The 24,328-nt window shown below is 44.1% G+C and overlaps 8 protein-coding genes across 8 annotated transcripts; 3 read left to right on the top strand and 5 right to left on the bottom strand.

Moving 5' to 3' along the window:
* Window positions 1–7,344: 7,344 nt before the first annotated feature.
* On the bottom strand, window positions 7,345–8,223 carry N0V96_009382 (uncharacterized protein; the record flags this gene model as incomplete). Its single annotated transcript, XM_053198742.2, has 1 exon — window positions 7,345–8,223. One exon carries the CDS (start codon window positions 8,221–8,223, stop codon window positions 7,345–7,347), a length of 879 nt encoding a protein of 292 aa, XP_053043863.2.
* Window positions 8,224–9,405: 1,182 nt separating this feature from the next.
* On the bottom strand, window positions 9,406–9,888 carry N0V96_009383 (uncharacterized protein; the record flags this gene model as incomplete). The annotated part of the gene is made up of 2 exons (XM_053198741.2): window positions 9,406–9,662; window positions 9,726–9,888. The coding sequence occupies 2 exons, from the start codon at window positions 9,886–9,888 to the stop codon at window positions 9,406–9,408; spliced, it is 420 nt and encodes a 139-aa protein (XP_053043862.2).
* A 1,652-nt stretch (window positions 9,889–11,540) lies between these two features.
* N0V96_009384 (uncharacterized protein) lies at window positions 11,541–13,340 on the top strand (the record flags this gene model as incomplete). Its single annotated transcript, XM_065758627.1, has 6 exons — window positions 11,541–11,725; window positions 11,865–11,889; window positions 11,946–12,235; window positions 12,354–12,833; window positions 12,889–12,968; window positions 13,018–13,340. The coding sequence occupies 6 exons, from the start codon at window positions 11,541–11,543 to the stop codon at window positions 13,338–13,340; spliced, it is 1,383 nt and encodes a 460-aa protein (XP_065612692.1).
* A 74-nt stretch (window positions 13,341–13,414) lies between these two features.
* Window positions 13,415–15,166, bottom strand: N0V96_009385 (uncharacterized protein; the record flags this gene model as incomplete). Its single annotated transcript, XM_053198739.2, has 1 exon — window positions 13,415–15,166. The coding sequence occupies one exon, from the start codon at window positions 15,164–15,166 to the stop codon at window positions 13,415–13,417; it is 1,752 nt and encodes a 583-aa protein (XP_053043860.2).
* Window positions 15,167–16,370: 1,204 nt separating this feature from the next.
* N0V96_009386 (uncharacterized protein) lies at window positions 16,371–18,428 on the bottom strand (the record flags this gene model as incomplete). The annotated part of the gene is made up of 1 exon (XM_053198738.2): window positions 16,371–18,428. One exon carries the CDS (start codon window positions 18,426–18,428, stop codon window positions 16,371–16,373), a length of 2,058 nt encoding a protein of 685 aa, XP_053043859.2.
* Window positions 18,429–20,318: 1,890 nt separating this feature from the next.
* Window positions 20,319–20,849, top strand: N0V96_009387 (uncharacterized protein; the record flags this gene model as incomplete). The annotated part of the gene is made up of 1 exon (XM_053198737.1): window positions 20,319–20,849. The coding sequence occupies one exon, from the start codon at window positions 20,319–20,321 to the stop codon at window positions 20,847–20,849; it is 531 nt and encodes a 176-aa protein (XP_053043858.1).
* A 107-nt stretch (window positions 20,850–20,956) lies between these two features.
* N0V96_009388 (uncharacterized protein) lies at window positions 20,957–21,543 on the bottom strand (the record flags this gene model as incomplete). Its single annotated transcript, XM_053198736.2, has 2 exons — window positions 20,957–21,388; window positions 21,538–21,543. 2 exons carry the CDS (start codon window positions 21,541–21,543, stop codon window positions 20,957–20,959), a joined length of 438 nt encoding a protein of 145 aa, XP_053043857.2.
* Window positions 21,544–22,653: 1,110 nt separating this feature from the next.
* On the top strand, window positions 22,654–24,008 carry N0V96_009389 (uncharacterized protein; the record flags this gene model as incomplete). Its single annotated transcript, XM_065758628.1, has 2 exons — window positions 22,654–23,638; window positions 23,674–24,008. 2 exons carry the CDS (start codon window positions 22,654–22,656, stop codon window positions 24,006–24,008), a joined length of 1,320 nt encoding a protein of 439 aa, XP_065612693.1.
* Between the last annotated feature and the right edge of the window lie 320 nt (window positions 24,009–24,328).

Raw genomic sequence — 24,328 nt, forward strand, 5'->3', positions numbered from 1 at the left:
AAGAGAGATTATATATTTTTAAAAGGATTTTTTAAGTTTTTTTATTATTTATAAATAAAGCGTTATTTATAATTATTAATATTTATTTACCCCCCAAGATATTAAAATATATAGCGAGGTAATAAGTATAAAAAAAAGTATTATATAATTTAATTTATAATAGAATAGTATTAATAAAACGGGTTTATAAAGAACTAAAATAATAAAATATATATAAAAATAACGTTAGGTTATATTATTATTATTATATATAGGATTAAATTTTTTTTTAGAACGACTTAGTTTTAGTTAGTAATACGATTTTTAAGTTCTTTTTAATTAATATAGTTAGTAGTAGCGTTATTAATATTTTTATATTAATAAAATTAAACTTTTTAATAACTTTTTTAATATATTAGTTATAAATAAAATAAATTTTTTTAGTTTAGTTAATTTCGGATAACTTTTAATATTTAAATATTATAAAACTAGTCCTTGATTTTTTTAATTTATATTTTTTTTTAAATTCTTTAGTTATTTAACTAGCCTCGTAAATATAATTTTTTATAAAATAATATAAAAAATATTATTTATATAAAAAAGAACTAAGACTTTTTTATTTTAAATTTAAAATAGATATAAGTCCTCGTTTATAAGTATAAGCTTAAGGGATTTTAGAATTATTAAAAAGTTTTTTATATTAAAATAGAGGAGTATTATAAGTATTATAAAAAGCTTATTTAAATTTAATATATTTACTTAGCTACTTAAAACTATTTAAAAGCTTATATATAATAAAAGGGTTACTTAATTTTTATACTATATTTAAAAACGTATTTATAATATTATATTAATAAATTTTTAAATTAAATTAAGTAATAATAACTATTACTATTTTAAAAGTTTTAATAACAAGAGTAGTTACGTATATTTTTTTTAAAGGGTATTATTTTTTAAAGGTTATTTTTTAATATATATTCTTATTTTATAACGATTAAGGTAATAGTCTTTATTAAATTTATAATTAAATATTTATTTAAGTAATATTAGTTTTTTTTAAACCGTTACTTAGTTAATAACTTTTTTAAATATTTATTTTTTTTTAGTTTTTTAATTTTTTATATAAATAGTTTTAATAAAGTAAGTTTTAAAGGGCTTAGGTATTTTAAAAACGTTTTTTTTATATTTTAAAAAAAGAAAATAAAATTATTTATATATATTTTATTACTAAGAAATATAATTAATAAAACGTACTTTATTTTACTAATTATAATATAAATATAATAATAGAGCGTTTAATACCCCTAGGTTACTTTATTAATCGTTTTTTATTAATTAAATATATATATATTAAAAAAAGTATTTTAGTTTTATTTTATATAAAATAAGAACGAGTATTATTTAAATTACTTTTTTATAACTCGGGTTTTAAATAACTATTTTTAATAATTAATTTCTTAGTTTTTAATTTTATTTAGTATATTTATTATTCTTATAATTTTTAGAATTAACTATTTTAAAATTTTTAGTTAGGTTATTTATTTTTTTTATTTTTTTAATATAGGCTTATTAATTAAATAAAATTATTAAAGTTTAGTTAAGTAAAAGAGTTTTCTTTATAAGAGTTTAAAAGAGTTATTTTTTTTATTTATATATATATTACGTTTTTAACCCTTTTTATAAAAGGGTTAGTTTTTTTTATAACCTTATTTATAATTTTAATTAGCTATATAAGGGCCGGGCTTAGTTTTAAATTTTAAAAATTAAGAGTTAGCTCGGGAATAAGTAATTACCCACTTTATTTATTTAAAAATAAGTTAAATTTTTTTATAATTTAGTTTATTTTTTTATAGAGCGAGTATAAATAATAATAAGTATTTTTAGTTTATTATTAATAAGGCCTTTTTTTATTTATAACTCTAAGTAATTAAAACTTAGGATTAATAATTATAAATAGTTATTAAATTTTATTTATTATGGACCTTAATTTAAATAATCAAATTATAGTTTTTATATCGTTTTTTTAAATAAAAAACGGTTTTATTAAACGTTATATTATATATAATAATAATTTTTAAGAGCGAAGAGATCTAAATTTTATATATATTATAGGCATTTATTACGTATTTTATAAAATATTTAATATACCCCTCTATTCTATTTTAAAGCGTTTTCTTTATTAATTCTTTTTTATAATCCTTTTTTTAAAAAAAGTACGCTTAGTAACTATATATATATATTTACCCTTAATAAAAACGTAAATTATAAATAAGCTTTAGTATATTTATTAATTATTATTACTTAAAATAGTAGCTAAATTAAATTTTTTTCAATTTAAATTAATAAGAGCTAGTTAATACGTTATTTAGGGCTAATATTATATAAATAGGTTATTATTAATATAGCTTTTATTTATAAATTATTTAGTAACCCTAGTTATAAATATTATATTAATTATTTTATTTATAATTTCTTAACTAGTTCGCTCTTTATTTTTATTTAATTTTTTTTTATATAGAGGGGTAGTTTTTAATTTAATTCTAAGCTCTTTATTAAGTTTAAAAACGAGTTTTATTATTAATTATAATTACTATACGTTCTATATTTTATTAAATTTTATAAATAATAAGACCTTTTTTAAGTACGTACTTATTACTTAAATAAATATAAGATTTTAAATATTATATTATAAGTCTTTATAATTTTTTAAAAAACGAAGATCTTACCTAAGTACTCGTTTTTAATTAGTATAAGTTACTTATTTTGTTTATATATAAATAAATAATTAAAGAGGTCCTAAGTAATCTTAAAATATAGCCTAATTATTTTTCGTTTTAAAGTATATTTTAAAAATAACTTATTTTATATAAATAATTGTATAATATTAGTATTTTAAATAACTTAGTCCCTTAATCCTTACCCCCTAAATAACTAATACGAGTTTCTTAAATATTATTAATATAAAATATCTAAATTAAAAATACTAAAACTATACTAAATTTATTTATTTACCTTTTAATTAATATAAAAAAACGAAGTATATACTAATTATAAATAAAAAATTACGTTTATTAATAAAAAAAAATTTTCTAAATAATAAATAGGATAAATAGGGCTTATATTTTAAAAAAAACTAAGTTAACTTTCCTAACGAGCTATTTTACTACGACGTTTTTAAATAAGTTATTAAAATAAAGAATATAATTAAAACTAAAGTATTAAATACCCGTTTTCTAAAATAGGGCTTTTAATACGATATTAATATAAAAATTCTTAATAAAGCTGATATTATAAAAAGTTAAGTTTTCGGTTTTAAGTCCTTTTATTTTTTATAAAAATATTTTAAATAATCCTCGTCCTACGAGTAAATATAAAATAAAATACTATCCTAAAATCTATATTTTTAATCTTATTATATTATTAAATTAATTTAAGTTCTAAAAGTAACTAGTTATTAATAAAATAAACTACGCTATAGTTATTTATAATTATATATTTAAAAAAAATATAAGCTTATAAAAGGATAAAAAAAATAATAAGATTAATATTCTTATTATTTATTATATTTAACTTTAATAATAGAGTAATATTAATAATTATAATTACGATATTCGAGGGAGTAAAACGCTTTAAAATCTTATTTTTTTACTAATTTTCTTAGTTTACTTAGCTTTTTACCTCTTTTTTAATTATTATTATTAAATTTATTAAGGGCTCTCGCTTATATTTATCTTTTTTAAATAAAATTAGTATAAAGATTAGTATATTTATTAATATTTAAATAAGTAATTATTTTATTAATTTTAGTTCTGTTTAGCTAAATATATTCTTATTTCGTTTTTTTAATAAAAATAAACTTTACTTTTATATACTTAATTAGTTTTTTAATAATAAGTCCTTTTGTAAAAATAGTTTATAAATAAATTAAGTCTTATTTTATTTTACTTAGGGGAGTCTAAATAACTTGCTAATATTATAAAAAATTATAAAGTTTTGTTTATAATTTTTATTATATACCGCTTTTTTATATAAGAAGTTATTAAATATTTTAATATAATAGCCTATATTAAGTACTACCTCGCCCTTTTATTCTATTTTTTATAATATTAATAAGCTCTTAATTAGATTAATTTAAAAATAAAACGGCGAGCGGTTATATAAAAAAAAGATTTAAAAAATAAAAGTCCCTTAGACCTCGAGTAACTAAAACTATATTATATAATAATAAGCTAAATAAAAATCTTTAATCTAAATAATAAAATTAATATTAGAGTTTACTTTATTTATAACTATATTAAATTCCTCTTAGGTAATTATAAATAAACTTAAATCGCTCGGGGTATACTTTTTACTTAAAAACTCTAATTATTATATAAAATAAGTAATTAAATAAATTAATAAATTCTTTTTTTATATTTTCTAAAATATCCTAAATAATAAAGTTAATAATTTAGTAATTTATTAACTCGTATAATCTCTTTTTTTCATAATTAAGAAATCGTTTTAAATACTATTTATTAAATAAAAAAAAGTATATTTTTTAAAAAGACGTATTTAATTAATTATAACTAATTTAAACTTTATAAAAAAAAAGCTATTTTATAAGGCTATTTTATTATATTAAATTATCTCTAGTATCGTTTTTTAGGGCTTTTTTATTAAATATAATAATCAAATTATTAGTTATACTTAGTTATAGCTACTTTATAAGCTTATTTTTAAGTAGTATTTTATATTTTAACGTATTCTTTAATAAATAAAATAAACTTAATAAAAAAATAAAAAATTTAAAAAATAACTTCATATTATCTAAGTTAAATAAGTCCTAAACGTCTTTTAAACGGGCCTCTATTTATAGAGCAAGGTACTATTTTAACTAGTTTCGTTAATAATTAAACTTATACCTAATTATTTTAAAAACTTTTTTTAAAAAAATATAATTATTTAAAAACGGGTTTTATAAATATAATAAGGATTAAAATCGAATATAAAAAAAAATATAATAAATCGTAGCTCTTAAAAAGTAATTTTTTTTAATAGAGGTTTAGTAATTTAAATTAAAACTAAGTTTATAATTATTATATAGTTATAAATAGGGGGTATTAATATTAAATATAAAAAAATAGTTATTTATTAAAAATAAAAAAATAAGTACGAAGTTCGCCCTAAAATAAAGAGTATAAACGAGTATAAACCTTAAGTGATTATATAACCGAGGTTACGTGACATGCGGTGAGGCCATAGATAGTTAAAGCCATCATAATATATGACTTATAAATAAGCTGTTGAACGGGCGTGAGTTCAGGTAGTGCTGGTGACGCCTTCAAGAGCGTCTCCAGCGTAAAGGCGTCTGGGCCCAGCATAATTGCAGACGGGGTTGTAAGTCGCAGGGCCCCGATATATCTATCTACGTCCTTCTTGTAGGTGTTGTTCTGGTTTGCACAGTCAACGCAGCGCAAACGATATCCTGTAATTCCGTCAGCAAGAGAGGCGCACGAGCGGCTACCGAGCACTTACCATGTCGTCCATGACACTCGGGATCTAGTTCGAGGGCTTTGCACCCGACGACGGGGAGTGTGGGAGGGGAGGCCTCGAATAGCAGCGACGGCGGCAACCGTCTTGCTCTTTCTTTTCCGGTCGTACATGATTTCCGTAAGTAGAGCTACAGGGATCGATACGAGGACCCGAGCAAAGAAGCCAGAGGGTAAGAAACCGGCTTGCAAAGGCACTGAGATATGCGTGCGCGGTCCTGTCGGACCTCGTCAGTCGGTATGATTTAGCCGCCAACACCGGCATCAAACTTCAGACCGCGGAAGGCCTTGAGCGATCGTAGCTATTTTCGCTGAATCTCTGCATGAATGTCGGAATACGAGTAGTGAAAATCGATTGGGGCAGAACAGGAAAGGGCAGCGCTCGGTAGTGACCTTGTGAAGCCAAGCCGCGACCTCCATCAAGAGATCGGCTGGTGAGAAAGACCGCCTGTAATGACGGGGCGTAGAGGACATGTAGACCCGTGGCCGTAGTCGGCGAGGACCACCAGCCACATCTCGATGCGATCGGTTTCGCCTGGACTGGGTATGCCGTATGCTTTGGGGTTTGACCTGCCAAGAGACCAAATCTCAACCGCTATCGCAGCGATATCCTCCTTCAACCGGAAAGTCTAAGAAAGACTAGGGTTGGTTGAATAAGAAAAGAGAGTCGAGGCAGAGTTTCTTAAGATCCTCGCGAGGGAGGCACCCCGACGACAACTACTCTTCTGGTATAGGCAATACAAGCGGTGCTAGTGACGGGACTCTCGGCTTCGATGACCTCGATGGGACGCAGGAAGATTTGTGTATCCTAGCGAGCGGATCTTATGCCAGAGTCACACCACAATGTACTTTCTATGGCCCGTGGTGTAAGTCGTTGCCTAATGCGGCGCTCGCGAATAGAATGAGTCAGTGAAATCCAAGGCTGTAATGCCCGAGTCTTGATGAGTATCGTCATTCCGAGAACAGGAGCCACCTAAGACCTTTGCCATGTCGATGAGAGAAGCTTTGTGAGCAGTTTGCCCTTCAATGGGCGCTAGATTAGCTTCAGGTTGGCAGTCTTAGTGCCACAAAGGAAGTCTCTGTGGCGCATTACCGACAGACACATATATGCCGCTAGGTGATAGGGTACCCAGGCTTGAACGTCGTCTGGCCTTGGGCCTCGAAGGAAAGGCTAGGGCCGATGAGAGACAGTCATGAATATTGAGAATGAGCAGTGCGTACAGGAAACCGAAAAAACTGGGGACGGATTCATTTGTGATTACATGACACTTGTTGCCGGGGACATGGTTTTATATGTGAATGGAGCAATTCGGCCGCAATGAGAGACTTGTCTAAGTGTCAGGAAGTGAGAGAGGCTCCCAGGCCAGAACTAAGAGGGGAATTGGACTGAAGGTTCATCAATTCAACCACCGATTGAAGAGAAGAAGGTTATAATGGACAAAATCTCAAGACCACTGGGCGTCTGGGATCCATGATGTGGATGAACATCAGCCTGGGGATTTTCCTTGACCGAAGATAACCGAAAGCTGTTGGCCTTCACAAGGAGATATAAATACTTAACGAAATTTCTCAATTGCTTGTCTCTTTATGACTCTAACCTATCTATGAGTTTGTCCCGAATCGTACTTGTTCTTTGTCAAATCCAGCTTGTGTGCTCTTGTGATTGCCAGATTGTCCGCAATGCACCTCTACCCAGCGAAGCCAGCAAACCAAGCTCCAACTGATACCACCCAAACACTGAATAACAAAGACCAAACCAAATGAACATGAAAGCATTCCTCCGCACCATTCATATGATTGATCTATCAGCAGCCAGTCCTTGTAAGCCGCTAGTTCACATGCGACGCAGCTCCGTCATGAGCTCCGCTTCACGAGAGCTAGCCTTGACAAGATCCCATTGCAGGGCCACCTTCTCGTCCTGAGATTTGGCAAGGAGAGAGTGCAAAGCCTCGTTCTCAGCGCGCAGCTTGTTGACTTCAAGCCGCATCTTCTCAATGGCAGCGCTCTGGTCGTTGTTCTTGGGAGTCGCGCCAGAAGCAATGGGGCTTTGCTGAGTTCTAGCGACCGGATAGCTATCGTATCGAGCTCTAGGATCCGGGTTTTTGGCAATCGGAGTCTTCTGGACAACAGTGGCGGAGGGACCTTTGTAGGGGATGGCTGGGTTCTGCTTGTACGCGCGGGCGAAGTCGCTCTCTCGAATGAACTCGCTCAATCTGTCGAGGCTGCAGAGAAAGCGCTTGAGCCCTGTGACGGTAGTCGGCTTGCAAGAGTAAGGCTTTTCCCGATGGGCCCAACGTGCGTTCACAATGGTACTCATGACATTACCAATGTCCTTACAGCAGAAAGGGGCGCAGCGGAATGAACCCAGGCGGATGAGCTTCTCCATGGCAAGATCCCAGGCAGATTCCCAGTTGAGATCCACACCGCCAAAGATGGACTCCGGGTCTTCGGCAACCCACAGGACTAGAGTGATGAGGTCATGGCCGCGATTAGCAATGACGATCTTGCGATCAATGTCGAATTGCACTGCCTCGTTTCGCCTTTCGTAGCGGTCGCAGAGAATATCGATGAATGCCTTTTCGGCTTTGGTCGACATGACTTGATCACCAAAACCCTCGGTGAACTTTAGGCCCGGGAAGGTCTTGAGTGATTCGTACCATTGAAGCTTAGCTTCAGACTGCGGAATCTTGGTGATGGAGGATTTTCCGGCCATCTTGGGTGTTGCTTCTTCCAAGAACAAGTTAGTCCTGCGAATTTACCGAACCTCGAAGCTTTTCGCGTAGTTGTTACCTTGATATCAAGCAACGCTACTGAAGGATAGGTAAAGCGTAAAGTGACGCGCTCTCTCTTTCTGAACTAAGGTGTGCTCAGAGATTGGAATGAGAAATAAATAGGAAAACAGGGCGTAACAGAGGTGCCAGAGATGGATGGAATACAGTGTATGGTATAGTGAAGAAGTACGAGGCGAAGTGGTGAGTGGACGCGTCATTCCCTGGCCCGGGTTGCGGAATTGGAATGAAGGAGGAAGAGGCTGAATCGGTATGGAGAAGGAAGAGGAAAGCTGAGCACAAGAAAGGCGGTAGAGATGGAGGATGTGCAATGTAAACAAAAGAGGGGGGCAGGTAGAGGGTGAGGGCAGGTGAATGTGGCTCACTCGACGCGACGCGACGGTGAATATGGATATACGTGATGGGAATATGATTCATTGGGAAGGAGCCATACGGTCACCGGGTATGGTCTATAAGTCAGAAAATTTCTAAATCTGTCACCCATCGGATGAGGAGATGCCTTTGGCGTAATAGTCGGGACTGCCCACTCCCGACCTCAGCGCTAGGTAATTGACCCCGGTGGCTTTCTATTTTTTGAGGTTGCGAGTTCGATTCATGGATAGTGACTCTTTTTTTTTTTTTTGATCCCTTCTCCTTTTTACATGCTCGTCTCGCTGTGTTGTTATGAGCCTCGACGTAGACCCAGAAATGCCTCCAGGGTAGCTGGCTTGAGTGCTTGAGTGCTTGAGTAAGTAGGTAAGCGAGCATTTTTCACCTTTCCCCACACGAACATAATAGAAAGAGGTAGACGCTAGTTGGGTGGATGTATCGTCTTGATCTTGTAAGAAGCAGAAGAGGAGGACCAAGATATTGCAACATCCGACGACGGCGACCTTTGGCGGCTAAGTGTCACTGTTAGACCTAGAATCCTCACGAAGGCGGATCTTTCCAGGGCATCTTCCATTCAGAGTACCCATCACAGTTGATTAAAGCATTATTAAGTGGGGAAGGATAATCCCATTTGACGGATTGATTTACTAAAAGCATGAGACTGCCTCCAAATTCAACCATCCAGTCTTTCACTTACTCCATTCTCTGCGTTCATATTGACTTCCTGTAGCCTCCATTTACCAAATTCGGCGGCGGGCCTTCTTGGCTTCGCCGAGCTCAATACGAAGAGCTTCGTTCACTGTCTCGAGAGTCTCTTGCTCTTCAAGCCGGGGTATGTTGGCGTTCCGAAGGGTAGCTAGCTCCTCGGCCCGAGCCTGAGCCGCCTGCAGGGCTTCTTGAGACCTGGCATGGGAGGCTCGGAGCTGAGATTCCAAGTCCTGGATTCTCTTATTGAAATCCTCCTGGGGTCCCTGTTCTGGCTGCTCTTGCTTGGCTGTTATACGTTAGTGAAGTGCCGCGGAGCATGACTTGGATCCAGTGGCAATTGGTAACTCACCTGACTCATTCTTGGGATGAGGACGGAACGGCAGACTCATCTCATTGCAGGCAGGTGCGTTGGAAGCGGAGGAAATAGAAGCCTTGTCGGGATGAGGGCGAAGCGGCAGAGAGAACTGGTTGCCGGTAGGCGCGTCGGCCTTGAAAGATGTGGTCCCTTCCATGGACAGAATCGTTGTTACTGAACTGCTTTAGGTAGGCGGCATTGACTCTGCGGTTGAACAGCGGGACATCGCCTTCAATGTAGAAGTCGAGGCCGGGAAAGTCCTCAAGGGCTTTTACCCAAGGGCGATTGTTCAGGGCCATTCTGCGTCTTTGTACTGGTAGCTGATGATGTTGTTCTTGCTGCTACTAAGTGCCTTGGTTGGAAGTGAGAAGAAGAAGAAGAAGAAAGGGAAAAGTAAAAGGTCAAACGCAGAAGGGTGGAAGTGTTCGATGCTATGTGAAAGTCCGTTGATTCCTTCCCTATTTGTAACAATCAGGATTATTATGAAATTTCTGTCGCGTGCGCCGCTGGAAGTTCACGTTGTGCCCTGGCTAAAACCTCAGACAATAGTCAAGTGGGCCATAAGAATACGACGACGATACCAGGTATCAAGAAAAACACATAATTGAACGGGGAAAAGGAAAAGTCACGTACATATCTGTTTGCGATGAAGCCTCGAAATCGACCATGCTTAGACACGATGAAATAGTGGCATGGAACCAGACAATCTTTGCCGGCTAGCATATCGTTGTCTCATAGACGCCAAAAGGTGAACTTCGCCAAAACTAGACTCTATCTACAAGGGGACTCGAACTGATGACCTCCAAAAAAATAGAAAGCCACCGGGGTCAATTACCTAGCGCTGAGGTCGGGAGTGGGCAGTCCCAACTATTACGCCAAAGGCATCTCCTCATCCGATGGGTGGCATTTTCAGAGAAAAAGGTGTACAGATGGCCTCGCGACATCACAAAGCCTCCACAAATACTGACAATGAGGTGGTCGCACCTAATGTTTGCGGACAAACATTCCGGGGCAATATGTTGCTCTGATCGAAAATCTCCATGCAAGCAAATACCTCATGTTCCTGTTTTCTTAGGCGTAATGACTTTGATGAGACGCCTTATATCAAGCACCGATTCTCTGCCTACATTATTGTGATACCCCGGCATGCCCAATTACACGCCTGGAGCACTCTCTTAGATGGCTGGTGGGTCGTCCGGAGGAGAAGGTTTGCGGCCACGATTATGTAATTACCCCTGTTTCCACAATGTTATTCCAACTACATCCCTTCGCGTTGCGACATTTCTTTCGCTTCCTCTAGCTCAAGGATTTTATTTCCCTTGATTGAGTTCTTTCATACGCCAAAATTTTCGCCTTGATTCACGTTTGCTCAGTCCCACTCCTAGGAACCGCCGTTCGCGATGCCGAGATGTCTCCCTGTCCCGCCAAGACGTTGCCCAGACTTCCAAGTCTCCTCAAACCACTCATATTCCATTCCGATTCTCGCAAATGATGAGGCAAACGATACGCTAAGACGTAGGATTGGGACCAAGACCACCACCATTGTTATGACACCTTCGATAAGATGCTTGGCAGTGCGGGGAAGCTGGCTTGCAAATTTCGACTTGCGAAAGAGGCACAAGATGAAAATGAGGGAGGTGTTTTAATACGTTCTCTTCTGCGAAGCCTAGAAAATCTATAAATCTCCCCCATTTACCATTAGATTACCTTGAAATTGAGATTTTTTTATTATTTGGAATTCAAGCTAAAGCTGACTGTCAAAGAATAGCCCTTGACGCCTCGTGTACCCTCTCGGCCACTCCCGCCGCCATGAAACTCTCTTTCTTGAGCCGGAAGGCAGACCCAAAAGATCCCAATCTTGTCCCAGTTGATGTCGAAGAGGCCCTGAAAATTGCCCCCGAGGCTCGAGATTATGCTGGAGCACATGCGAAGTATGATCCGGCCGAGATTGCCCTCGTGCGCCGGCTCGACTGGATGATCATGCCCATACTGTGGTAAGCAGGCTCTCTCAACCGATTTCCCGCTACTCCGACAATATTTCACATCTACCGGCCGGGGCAGTAATAGACTTTGGTTTGCTGAAATTTTCCTCACCGTCCATCGAATATCTACCCATGCTGACGAAATTTCAAGGTTTATGTACTGGCTCAATTACTTGGTGAGACTGCTCAAACTCCAAGACTTCTAAGCAGACATTTCTGACCTGCGCCCAAGGACCGCAACGCCATTGCCCTAGCTAGACTAAATACGCTAGAAGAAGACCTCAACCTAACCTCGACAGAATACCAAACATGCGTCTCGATCCTCTTTGTCGGGTACGTCATCGTCGGTATCCCCGCAAACATGGTCGTGACGCGAGTCCGCCCGAGCCTGTGGATGAGCTCCTGCATGGCCGTCTGGGCCATCATCAGTGCCCTCACGGCAGTCAGTCAGAACTACACGGGCTTGCTTCTCACGCGGTTCTTCCTTGGCATCACTGAAGCTCCATATTACCCGGGAGCTCTGTATGTTCTCGCCACGTTCTACACACGGAAAGAGTTGGCGACGAGGATATCGATTCTGTATACTGGGAATATTCTAGCGACGGCTTTTGCCGGACTCATTGCGCTTGGGATCTTCCAGATGCACGGCATGGTTGGTTGCATCCCCTTACTATCCGATACGGATATTCACAAGAGCACAGGCCGGTATCGCGGGCTGGAGATGGCTCTTCATCATCCAGGGCGTTGTCACCCTCATCATCGCCATAATCGCGTTCTTCATCCTCCCCGACGAACCGCTCACAACGCGATGGCTCAGCCCCGAAGAGCGCATCCTAGCCAACGAGCGGATTCTCCGAGACACGGTCGGAAACACTGGCCAGACGACAACCTGGTCCGGTCTTCTGGAGGCTGCCAAAGACCCCAAGGTCTGGCTATTCACAGTGATGCAGCACTGCCACCTGGGTGCGAACGGGTTCAAAAACTTCTTCCCGACTGCGGTTGAGACCTTGGGCTTTGATGAGACGGTTACGCTGGTCCTTACTTGCCCTCCGTACTTCATTGCTGGAATAATATCAATTGCTTGGTCTTGGTCTTCTGGAAGGTTTAATGAAAGAACATGGTCAGTCAGAACGAGGAGTCTAAATTGGGTAATGGAAAGCTGATCGTGAACAAAGGCACATTACCATCGCAAAAGCGATCGCAGTGTTCGGCTTCATCCTCGGCTGCGCCACACTCAACACAGGTGCCAGATATTGTAAGCAGTCCTCCATCGAAACTTTCTTGGAGACTTGCTAACCTTTCAGTCTCCATGGTTGTCTTCTCGGTTGGCACGTATGCGGTGAACTCCATCATCCTAGGCTGGGTCTCGGCGACTTGCTCTCAGACAAAAGAGAAAAAGGCGTCCTCCCTCGCCATTGTCAACTGCATCGCCGTCGCATCCTTCATCTGGACACCCTACATGTGGCCCAAGTCCGACGAGCCTCGGTACGTCATGGCGATGTCTTCGAGCGCAGCGCTTAGTGTTGCGACTGCCATGGGCGCGTGGGCGATGCGGTTCTGGCTCAAGAGTGAGAACAAGAAGATTCGGCAATCAGAAGACGAGAGCGTTCTATTCTATGCCTACTGAGGTGTTGGTAATGGAGAAAAGCCTGCGGGCTGCTTTGAACAAAGATATTGTCAACTGGTTTGTTGGGATATGTGTCAGCCTAGACATTCAATGACATAGCAATCCCTGAAGTAGCCCTTCCCATTATAATCCCCAAAAGCAGCGACGGGATGCCTGTTGACCAATTGCCACATCTCGCAGTCCTCCTCGACTCCGTCGATGGTCATTCTGATTGCGCGGCCCTTTCTCCTCTCTCTCAGCTCAAGCTCCAACGCCGACTTCAGGTAAATCCACGCGACGATGTCAGGACCCGTGAGACCTGAAGAAATCAGTCTTGGAAGCAGATAGTCGAGAACGGTAGTGATGAAGTTCGTGCCTTCAGACAGGCCCGCCGTCATTCTCAGCAGGACATCCACCCGAAGAACGGTGAACTGCTGCCGCTGTTGCATGTTCATCCCACAGACGATGCCAAGAATGACCTTGGCAAGGGCATCCGTGCCCGACGATTGCACAGATGGATCGAATAGAGACCGCAGGTAGCTGCACGTCATCCTGCACACGAGATAGATCACGTACTCGAGAGCCTTTCTCGTGTCACCAAAACGGTAGGTGACAAAGGTCTCAAACGTAGCACCACTGATTAGATCCGAATCCGTACCAAGCTTGACGACCGGCATGTCGTGATCGCAGAGCGCCTTGTGCCAGTTATCCAGTCTGTGAGAAAACACATCGCACTGCCGTAAAATCATGTCTGGCGTGAGGTTCTCCTTATGAAAGTCCTTTAGGCGTACATTACGGCGATCAGATTCCCGGCCAAGGACGGACATAAGCCACAGTGCGACTTTCTCTGAAGCGCTGTGGCCGTCTGCTGTGGAATCTTGGCTGAATGTAGCCTCCATCGCATAGCGCGCATGGAGACCATGTAACCTGAACAGAATATCCCGAATTGCTAATTGCGGGTCTAGTAAACTCGAGACATCGTAATTGTCTACAACATTGCAGGTCGCTCGCGTCGGCAACATCATAAATCGAACATCGTAGCGAAGCATACGCCAGGCTTTGAAGAGGTCGGGAATAGACGACGCTGCAAAGTCAAGCTTGGAGGCTATGGCGTCGAGGCCGGTGGCGTGATTCCTGATCCCAAGAGCTGTGCCGGCTTCTAACTCGTGATATGCAAGCAGTAAAGCAGCGCCCGCGAGCTCCTCGCCACGGTAATTTTCAGCGTTCTGAAGTTGGGCTTGGAGTCCTTTGACGGCCGTGTCGTAGTAAATCCAGACGCTGCTATCGTCGCATACCCGGCGGAGCACGAGCGGATCGATGGGAAGAGGTTGTGTCAGTTTGATATTACTAGCGGACAAGGCCAGTACGGCGGACCGGAAACAGCTGCTCTGGCGGAAGAGGTTCGGGAAGGACAGAGCAACTGGTATGGATGGGAGGACGTTTCTGTCGAAGTGTTGGATCAGGACCTCTTCTAGAGGTATCGATAGCTGGCAGTCTACTGTTGGCTCGCCTAGGGGAGATGAAGTGGACGTGGAAGACCCCGGAGATGAACCATCCGTTACGAGGAACTCGTCCCAACCAGTCGACAAGGCTGGGCTTGGGGCTTCCCCTGCGGGTGTCGAGCTGTTTGGTCCTCCACTTCTCGGCATCAAGCGGTTGGCAGAACTCACGAGCGGTGTAGGTTGTTCTAGTTCAGTCAAGTTTGTTTTTGACTTGGCTACGTCTTGCTGTTGCTGAGATGCATCTGGGACCGCAGAAGCACTACCGGACGTGTCGAAAAGTGGCCACGGTAAAGAGAATGATCCAGCAAGCCAGCCCTCGACGTTCGTCGAGTGCCATGGAGGCATAGGTGCCGGAACCGGAGCTGTCAACGTATCATCTCTCGCCGGCAATTCTATGATATCCTCCGATCTTAGTGGCCCCCGAGGGGCAGGGGAGGGCTCTCTGGTTGACCCATTACGGCGTCGTTTCCTTCGCTCATCCTCAAGACGCAAGGCGGCCCATCTCGCCTCCTCAAACTTCCTAGAAGACTCGGCTGCTCGAGTGGTGACGTCTCTGAAGGTCACGGGGCGCTCGTATCCGCTGCATTTCACTCCTTTCTTCACGCAAGCGAGGCATTCCGGGCGTGTCTCATCACACTGCTTACGAGTCAGCTGATCAGGGCTTTTATAAAACTGGGCAAATGCGAATATTAAAAGTGTGACCTTTCTTCTTTTCTTTTTGCAATTTTGACAACCTGTTCGCTTGCGAACAATGTCAGTCTTTTTGGGGCGGGAAGAGTAGGATTCCATGGCTGGCGTCGAGCCGAGATTGACACCGTTGAAGCCAAGCTTTCACCTGTAGGCCAATGGGACTGGTGGCTGTTCGAGTCGCTCAGGTGTTTACCGGAAGACAATAGATACTCTGATACGTTCTTGAGTCCTGTAAAACATGCAGATATGGTCAAGGGCCGCGAAAATGCCAAGAACATTCAGTGATGCCCGTCAGAGAGCAATGGAAGTAAGGTGAAGAGCAGGAGCAGGAGCAGTCGCAGGACCAGATCGAGCGGATAAGCGAGCGAAAGGAGCTTTCCCTAATTTGGTCAGCGGGTGCGCCGCTAAGCCTGTTATGGCTGTGCGGAACGGCGCAAGGACGAATCTCCACTGGTTCCGCACCGGCGTTCGGCGATAAAGTCGCCGGGAGGTGAACCGAACCTACCTTACCCAGGAACCTGAACGAATCCCTCTACGCCAGAAGTTGCTGCTTCTAAACCAGTGATATATTCTTCCAGCCACTATCAGTCTAGCAAAACAACAAGGGCTGTCCTTGAAACCCTTAAAGAGGAGGCGGTCCTTTGACTAAGTTGATGTGCAACAAATGTGTTTCCAGAGGTACAAAGGTTGCCATACATTTATGCAAATACTTACGCTTGGTCTGGGCTGTAAAAAACTAAGATAATCTTGGAGAATTCCGACAGAGTCTAGCAGGGGCACTGAATAAGAAGTTATAGAGATGAAGCATTGCCTTTTTATTACTTTGCGGTAGTAATAGAACCCCATTTTCTTTTAGCAGCTAACTGGTACTCGCCTCCGCTAGTGCAAGTTCCTGAAATTGCTTGAAAATGGCAAAGGCATTGGCCACGATATCATCCTTCTGCGCCACAGCCGACTTATTTTCGGCCCCGGCGAGATCCTCTGAATCGAAACCAGGCGACGGTGGCAGCTGGACCCAACCGTGTTGAGCCATCACCATCGCTGCCGTCTCCCCCTTCTCATTCGTCATATCTTGAACCGCCCCAGCCTGGATCAACGCGTCAAAAATTGCATTCGCGTTTCGCACCCGCTTCTCTTCCTCTTTCGGATTACTAAGTATCGTGGTGAGAAAACCATCGAGTGTTTCTTGGCCGAAGGTGTTATTGGTTCCAATAGCCCAGCCCACCATGAATGCCTGCTCCTCATCAAGATCCCACTCCAGGATATCGGTCGTTTCCCCGACGGGCCACGGGCTTTCTATTGTGAGCGTATAGGCGACGTGCAAAGCTGTCTCCCCGTCGGCGTCGATGTGGTTGACGGGGGCTCCGCAGCGGATGAGAAACTCAATCATCTTCCGGCTCTCGTGAAGCACTCCTGGGATCTTTTTTACTCGGTGCATAACGTCTGCGAGAAGACTGAGTTCCTCTTCGAACGAGCCAAATACTTTGTGAAGAACTTTGAACCCCTGATGGAGTTCCGCCGGTTGCGAAAGTTCTAGGGTAGTCATGAACAATAACATCCGGTCGAATCCGCTGGAGTCTGACTCTGCTCTCTTGGCGATCAGAGCTTTAAGCTTTGCGCACTGTAACGACGTCCTTGCGGGCTCGGTCATATTAGTTGGATACAACCTCACTACTGAGGATGAAAAGCCGAGCAGGACGTTGTAGTTCTTGTCTCCTGCCCTCAAACTCGTCGTGTTGTATGGATCTGCTCCGGCGTCGAGGAGAAGCTGGAACATCTCGGTAGATGTATAGTAGATGAGGCTGTCCACCAACAAGTTGACTTTGGTTGTTGTTGGCCCACGAAGGCGCGTACCCTCAGGTGTCCACCCGGCCCACTCGGTGTATTCGCGGTTAACATCGAACCCATGGTCGACAAGGAGGCGAAATATCTGCAAGCTGACCTCTAGATCCTCCGGCTTGTGCTCCATGAGGAAGATTCTCATCGCTTCGTGTAAACCAGTCACTTCGCCCTCGTCGCTGGACCTGTATACCGTTGATGCCCCGTGTTCTAGCAAAAGCTCAACGGCATCCCGGTCCAAGTTCCAGATGGCGGCCTCGAGCGGTGTTTCGTGATCTAGAAAGACGTGCATGGTCTCCTCCTGTTCGCACTGGCAGAATCCGATTCGCTGTGCCGCCGGACGTGCCCCGTCCACATGAGCGCCAGCTTCCAACAGTCGGCGGAGGCCTCTGACATCTGTGCCTCTTTCGACGTGCCAGAGAAGCAACGGTTCTGTGTGCAAGAATCTGTCCTTGTCGATGGGAATGTTCGGGGCAAGCTCTAAGAGTGTCTCGATCATGGGACCGCTGCTCGCCAGGTGCAGGACACTGATTTGGTGACTAACATCCACCGGCATGCCACGGAACGCAAAGACCTGCAGCAACGGCTTCTCCAAATCTGCGCCGTACTTGTGAAGGAGTCTGACAGTTTCAACCTGGTCTTCCAAGATGGCGTGAGCGAGGACGGAGTAGTTTATCCAGATCTTGTGCGTATCACACGCGGGACGATACAGTCGCTCAGTCACGAGCGCAGCCTGGCCCTGCCTTCTGATGGCAACGTTTGACGGCGCTTGAAGCATCAGGTTGTCGACTGCGAAGTCAAAGTCGGCCGGGCAGGCAACCGCAGACACTGAACAGGCAAAGTTTGCTTCGTAGCCGAGTTTCAAGAGTTCCTCGGCCCGGTCAACTTCCTTTTTGACGACGGCACATATCATTGCGTTGTATTTATGTGATGCTAAATCGCGGTGCAGCAGGAGACTCCGCTCAAATGACGTTGCGAAGCGTTTTTGAGTGAGGGTAAGTTGGAGGATATCGCGGAACGTGAGGTATTCGCATATGCCGTGCATGATGTCTTCTGCGAGAGTGGATAGTGACGCCATGGTGCACGACGCACTGGTGGGAGCTTTCGGCTCCTGCTTCTCAACTAACGGCGATAAAGAGATTGAAAGAAGCGCAATTCTGTCTGAGGGTTAGTTGCTCCAGGCTGTCAAATATAAAGAAGACGATATTATCCGTGACTGAGACATTTCTTTTCATCGATACAGCCCTGGCAGGGCGGACAGCTCGGATGCCGGCATGACCAAGGAACACGGCGAAGAGCGGCCAAGAGCCTGACAGCAAGGGAATGAAACAAGAAGAGAGCCGTCTTGGCAGCTGAAATGCAAGTTGGGTCATAAAGTCAAGTCACAAGGCAGACAGGGCAGACTTGACAGCTTGGCTACCTGACCCCATGGGGGCTATGGGAGCCCGGATTAGGAGATCCCAACGTCGAATCAATTCGACTCGGGGTTTGGAGGGGTTTTTGGCGTCGCGGAACCGCTCCGCTCCGCATCGCATCGCGTGCTTTTAAGAGCTTCCTCCCACCGGCTGCATCTTACTCAAGAATCTGGAACAGCAACATCAGGAACTCTTTAAGACGATCAAGGCGATGACATCTTACAAGTCACCTTTTTTCTCTCTTCCTATTTCTTTCCTTTTTGTCTTTGGTCCTCATGATGCACTATATTCGGAATGCTTTAGATCTGTAAACCCACTCTCTCCCATTCTTAACTAGGAACCAAGGACCTTGGCCGCCGATCTTCGCTTATGATTTTCCCTGATTGGTTGGTTCAGTTCTCCGCCAAGTCAATTCCGACATCAGGTTATGATGGAAGGAGACCACCCATAGATTCCGTGAGTAATTAACAAGAGGAAAGGCATCACAGGGCAGTTTCCACCGTGTCGCATCAGCTGATCGTCGGAGTCGACCCCGACTATCAATTAGGGTATCAAGATCAATATGCGATAACCGTTACACCGACTACACGTGCATCGGCTGTGAACAGAGAAGACTCCCAAACTGCTTCGATCTGGTCTTCAGAGACCGCAGAGGATATTCCGCGGCAATGTTTGACCCAAATCATCTCTCATAGACCTTGGGGCTGCTCCGCGGAGAGTAGTAACGACTGCCATGGTAGATCGCAAAAGGCTTCAAGGGTCAAGTTAATTGGCCAACATGGTACTTTGAGGCCAAAATACCTTCAGAAGCTGACTGATTCCCTCTAAAATCGGTCGGAAAGTCGAAAAAAGAGACATAACGCGCTATAAATATGGATAAGTGAAGATGCGGTGTATTGAGAATCATGTGAGTGAGCGCCAATGCTCGCAAAACCCATGTTCCATCGGCTCCATGCCGAGGCCCACCGCCCGAACCTGCCCCGCTTCCCCGTTCCAGCTCGCCGGCCGAAGTGGGGTGTCACACCGGCCCTCCGATGGTAGCATCGCAAAAAAACACGTCAGGAAAGCTAACCAAGCCGGAGCATGAGAAGGGGTCGAAGGAGCCCGATGGTCGAGAGCTAGTGCAAGGTACTTTACCCGGCGTGTCCTCAATGTTACATCTTATCTACAAGCGGCTAATCCTCCTGAGTTTTAGCTTCGTTACTCGAAAAGAATTGCATTGCGAATTTAGGCAGCAGACATGTTGCTGTGCCGCAAGGCACCATGGCACAGCAAACAAATGGTCCGCCAACAATCAAAGTGGTGAAACTTGAAGGAAGAAATAAGGAAATTTCGCTTGGCGTTTCCTTTGCCACAGAGTGCCACAGGGTGGAAGTTCGCGAACTTGGACTATTTAAAGTGAACTGATATTCCTCCCTGTCCCAATTCTTTCAGGTGAGTTCCCTCTGAATTTGAGTAACCTCAAGACTGACAGGAAAAAGGCACTATTACAATCCAAAAAGGATAACATCGAAGGCAAGATTTGGTTTTTCAATTGACCTCACCACGCAAACATGCATCTCCTGAAACTCATCTCCCTCACAACGGCCATCGCGCCAACAGCCTTCGCCCAACTCTGGTTCGGCACCACCCTCCCAACCTCGACTGCCGCCGACGAATACCTCTCTCAACACGTCAAATCCGTCCCGAGCACCGTCACCGGTGCCGTAGCAACCTCCCTCGCGACGGCTCTGTACAGCGTCGACCAAAAGTACTTCAACGACAAGGAGTGGACGACGGTCTACTCCCACATGTGGTCCGCCGCCGCCAAAGCCACCGATGCGCCCGACGTCGTCGCATCGATGGCGGTCAATGGGTATAGTCTGGACACCCAGCAGGAGGCCAAATGGTGGAAGGACAACGTGCCGGATAAGGACGACAAGTGGGTTTCGTCGTATGTTTCGGATTGGCAAAAGGCGTGGCAGGATAATACGGCGGCAACGAAGACTTCAAAGGGTAGTGCTGCTGGTGTGGCAAGGTGTACTGGAATGGCTATGGCTGGTGTTGCTGCTGGTGTGGCTGCTGGGGTCATGGTCGCGATGTGAGGTGCAGAGTCTTGTCAGTTGTTGACATTTTTGAGCTTGTCGTCCAGACTACGCGGTTTGTGGTGCAAAGTTAATGGATTGAACCTGGGACTGAATAGTGCGGCATCTTACCTTTCTTCGTGCCTCTCAATGAAGCGATTGACTTCGCCCAGACTCTTCTCAATTATTTTCATGCGAATGTTCCTCATAGTTTTTGCTCCCCAAGAATCCGAAGTCTCAACCTCGAGCAAAACTTCCAAATCCTGGCTCTTGATTTCTGCGCAAGACATCTTGTGGTCCAGCGATTGGATATCTGCCTTGCCGGCGTCGATTCTCCGCTCTAAGCCGTTCCGCATCTTGACCAACTTCTTGCGCTTCTTCTCGGCATTGTTGAGCGCCTTTTCGAATAACGATATTCTTTGACTCAGTAAGTCGTACTGGATTTGAAGCTTTTTGGTGTCGGCTGTGATATCTTTTACACCTTTGGGTTGTGGTGGGATAGATGAAGCATTGTCACTTGGGGGTGTGGCCGACGGAGTCGGGATTCCCTCGTTGTTCTGCTGTACAGTTGCTTGTACTATGTCTTCCGATACTTCTGAAATGACTGCATATGCCGATTTGGGAAGATCCTCGACTATGTTGGTCAGCACCATTTTGTCATATTTGCCGAAGTCTGTCGTTGAGCCGCAGCGAGCAAAGAGGCTGTGACCGGCATGGCAGGGAGAAAAGAAGACAAAAGGGTAAGAAGTCTTCTTTTCTGATCATTGAGCTATGTGAATTATGTGGGAAACGGAGCAGGTTGAGATTTGTGGGACCTGTTAAAATAAAGGTTCAAGATGAATACTAATGTCTAAAAGGGTCAACACGAAATTATTCTCAATCAGTCAGGTACGAACCGGAAGCACAATTTCTGAATGAAGGAAGCCCTACCAGAATTGCCATGGGACCGATAGTTTGTCAAAAATCCAACCCGAAAGCAGCGCTTATGTTGTCCAGGTGACCGCAACAGAAACAAGTCGTTGTCGTGATGGCATCATTCACCTTTGCAAAGACCTCCGTCACGTGACCCGAACGAACGACGGCAAGGTCAACCCACAAGACTCTCCCCTTGAGTCATTTTCTCACCTAAAGCGCCTTTGTGAAGTCAAAAAAGGTGCTCGTTCAGCAATGCGACTTTCCACGGTTGGTTGTCAAAGGAACCCCTGTTAGCAAGAGGAGACCCGTGAGCATGGAGGTTTTGGTAGAGTGATCAGACCAAAGTCGGTATGCGGTGAGATACGCATCGTCTTATTGCCGGCTGCCAGAGAAGCCGCGCGGGTGGCTGGGTAGTGGTTGAGCCGCAGCTCGCTTGGGTTGTGTGTCTTGTCCTTCTGGCATTGACGCGCGAGGCACTGCGGATCGAGGGAAAAGGACAGCGCAACGGCCTCGAGGAGCAGGATGTGCATCGAATGGCACTGCTCGTAAAAGTCGCCCATGAACTCGCGGAAGCCCGGCAGGTCTGCCTCGGGCACCCAGAGATTCGGAGTGACCGTGTCCTGCTCGGACCCGAGATCCAGGGACTCCCTCACATCGTAGCCACCCCTCTCGCCATCACGTGCCGCATTGAATTTGAGAAGTTCTGCTAACTTCTCTTTCACAACAGCGCTCCAGCCGCGGTGAGGGTTTGGAGCTGGACCGTGGGCGAGTCTATTCGACCGACGACCTGGAGGAAAATGCCAGCTTGATGGCGCGTGCGCTCGCGCAAGAGCTTGGATGGCAACAAGAACAAGACCAAGAGAGTGGCAGGCATGAGGCGAGAGTGGTGGCCTTGTACAGTGCCAACGCGATGGACTTTCTCGTTATAACTCTCACGCTCCACCGACTCGGCGCGGCCGCTCTCCTAGTCCATCCGACCAGCACAGCCGCCGAGTTCAAACAGCACCTCCTCAAGGTGCGCGCCGACGCGGTCTTCACTTGCGCTCATCTGCTCGCGGAATGCCTCACGGCATGCGACGGCGAGGTGCTCAAGGCCCGGACGTACATTCTCGACCTCCCAGGCACGCCAACAGACCAGTCCTTCACATCGTCATCGCAGCTCCTCGAGATAGGCAGGCAAGCTCCCGAGTTGCCACCGCGCGGACTCGCGTCTCCCAAGACAGCAGCCTTCTACTTCGCCTCGAGCGGGACCTCGGGGCTCCAGAAGCTCGTCAAGGTGTCGCACTACAACGTCATCAACAACGTTCTGCAGTCGTGCGCGTTCGAGAATCGCAAGGCCACGGGCGAGAAGCTCGACCGGATGCTGGGCCTTTTGCCGCTCAGCCATGCCTTCGCCCTCGTCGTGGCCTGCGTGATGCTCTACCGCGGCGACACGATGGTGCTGCTGCCCAAGTTCGACATGCAGCAGATGCTCAAGAGCGTGCAGGTCCATCGCATCAACCGGCTGTACCTGGTGCCGCCAGTCGTGGCGGCGCTGGCCAAGAACCCTTCCCTGCTGAACCTGTTTGATCTGAGCACTGTCGAGAACGTCGTTCCGGGTGCCGCGCTCCTTGATGGCCGCATCGCAGACCAGATGCGGGCGCTGTGTCCCCATTGGGCGCTATTGCAAGGATACGGCGTGACCGAGGCCGCCGTGGTGATAGCGTACTCCAAGCCCAGCGGCCTCCTGCTCGGGGTCGGGTCCTCGGGGAGCTGTGCATCCGGTCACCGAGCGTGGTCGAGGGCTACGTCGACGACGACGCAGCCAATCAAGCTAACTTTACCGCCGATGGATGGCTGCGCACAGGAGACATGGCGGTATTACGACAGAGTCCTGCGACCAGCGACGCTCATCTGTGCATTGTGGACAGGATGAAGGACTTGATTAAAGTCTACAGCTTGCAAGTCTCTCCCGCTGCGATCGAGGCCGAGTTACTTTCGCACCCGGCCGTAGCACAAGCTGCCGTTATCCGGGTCGCCGATGACGCGTCGGGCGAGGTGCCACACGCCATCATCGTCTTGCAGCCGGATGCTCTCAAAGGCCTGGAAGAAGCAGGTGAGAACGGGGAGGAAGCGCTCAAGGACAGCATTGCCCAAGTCATTGAGGAGAGAATGAGTACATGGCATTGGCTGAAAGGTGGCATCGTGTTTGTGGAGAGTATTCCGGTCAGTCCGGCCGGCAAGGTGCTGAAAAAGGTGTTGCGTGAGCAGCATGGCACCCGATGAGTCGCGAACAAAGCTATCGCGTCACAGTGTGTGTACTTTGTTCAAGTAGGATTGGGGACGGAACTTGAAATTGAATTTTGTTATACTTTCCCGCAATGCAGACGGAGGACTCACTGTTGAAGGTGGCCGTATTATTGACACGCACCGTAGAACATGCCATGTACTTCCGAAACCGAGGCGCGTAGACTGCGGAACTTGTTAATAATTAACCGCCACAGTTTCTTGCTTGGTCCGGTTGCTGGAATTCCTCATCAGTAAGGAAGTTTGGAAACCCTCTAGCAGCTAGGATCCGGCATTATCGGCCAGGAATGCGCGGCGAA

The sequence above is a fragment of the Colletotrichum fioriniae genome (genome assembly GCF_027942845.1).
Source record: "Colletotrichum fioriniae strain IMI 355084 chromosome Unknown scaffold_12, whole genome shotgun sequence".
NCBI lineage: Eukaryota > Fungi > Ascomycota > Sordariomycetes > Glomerellales > Glomerellaceae > Colletotrichum > Colletotrichum fioriniae.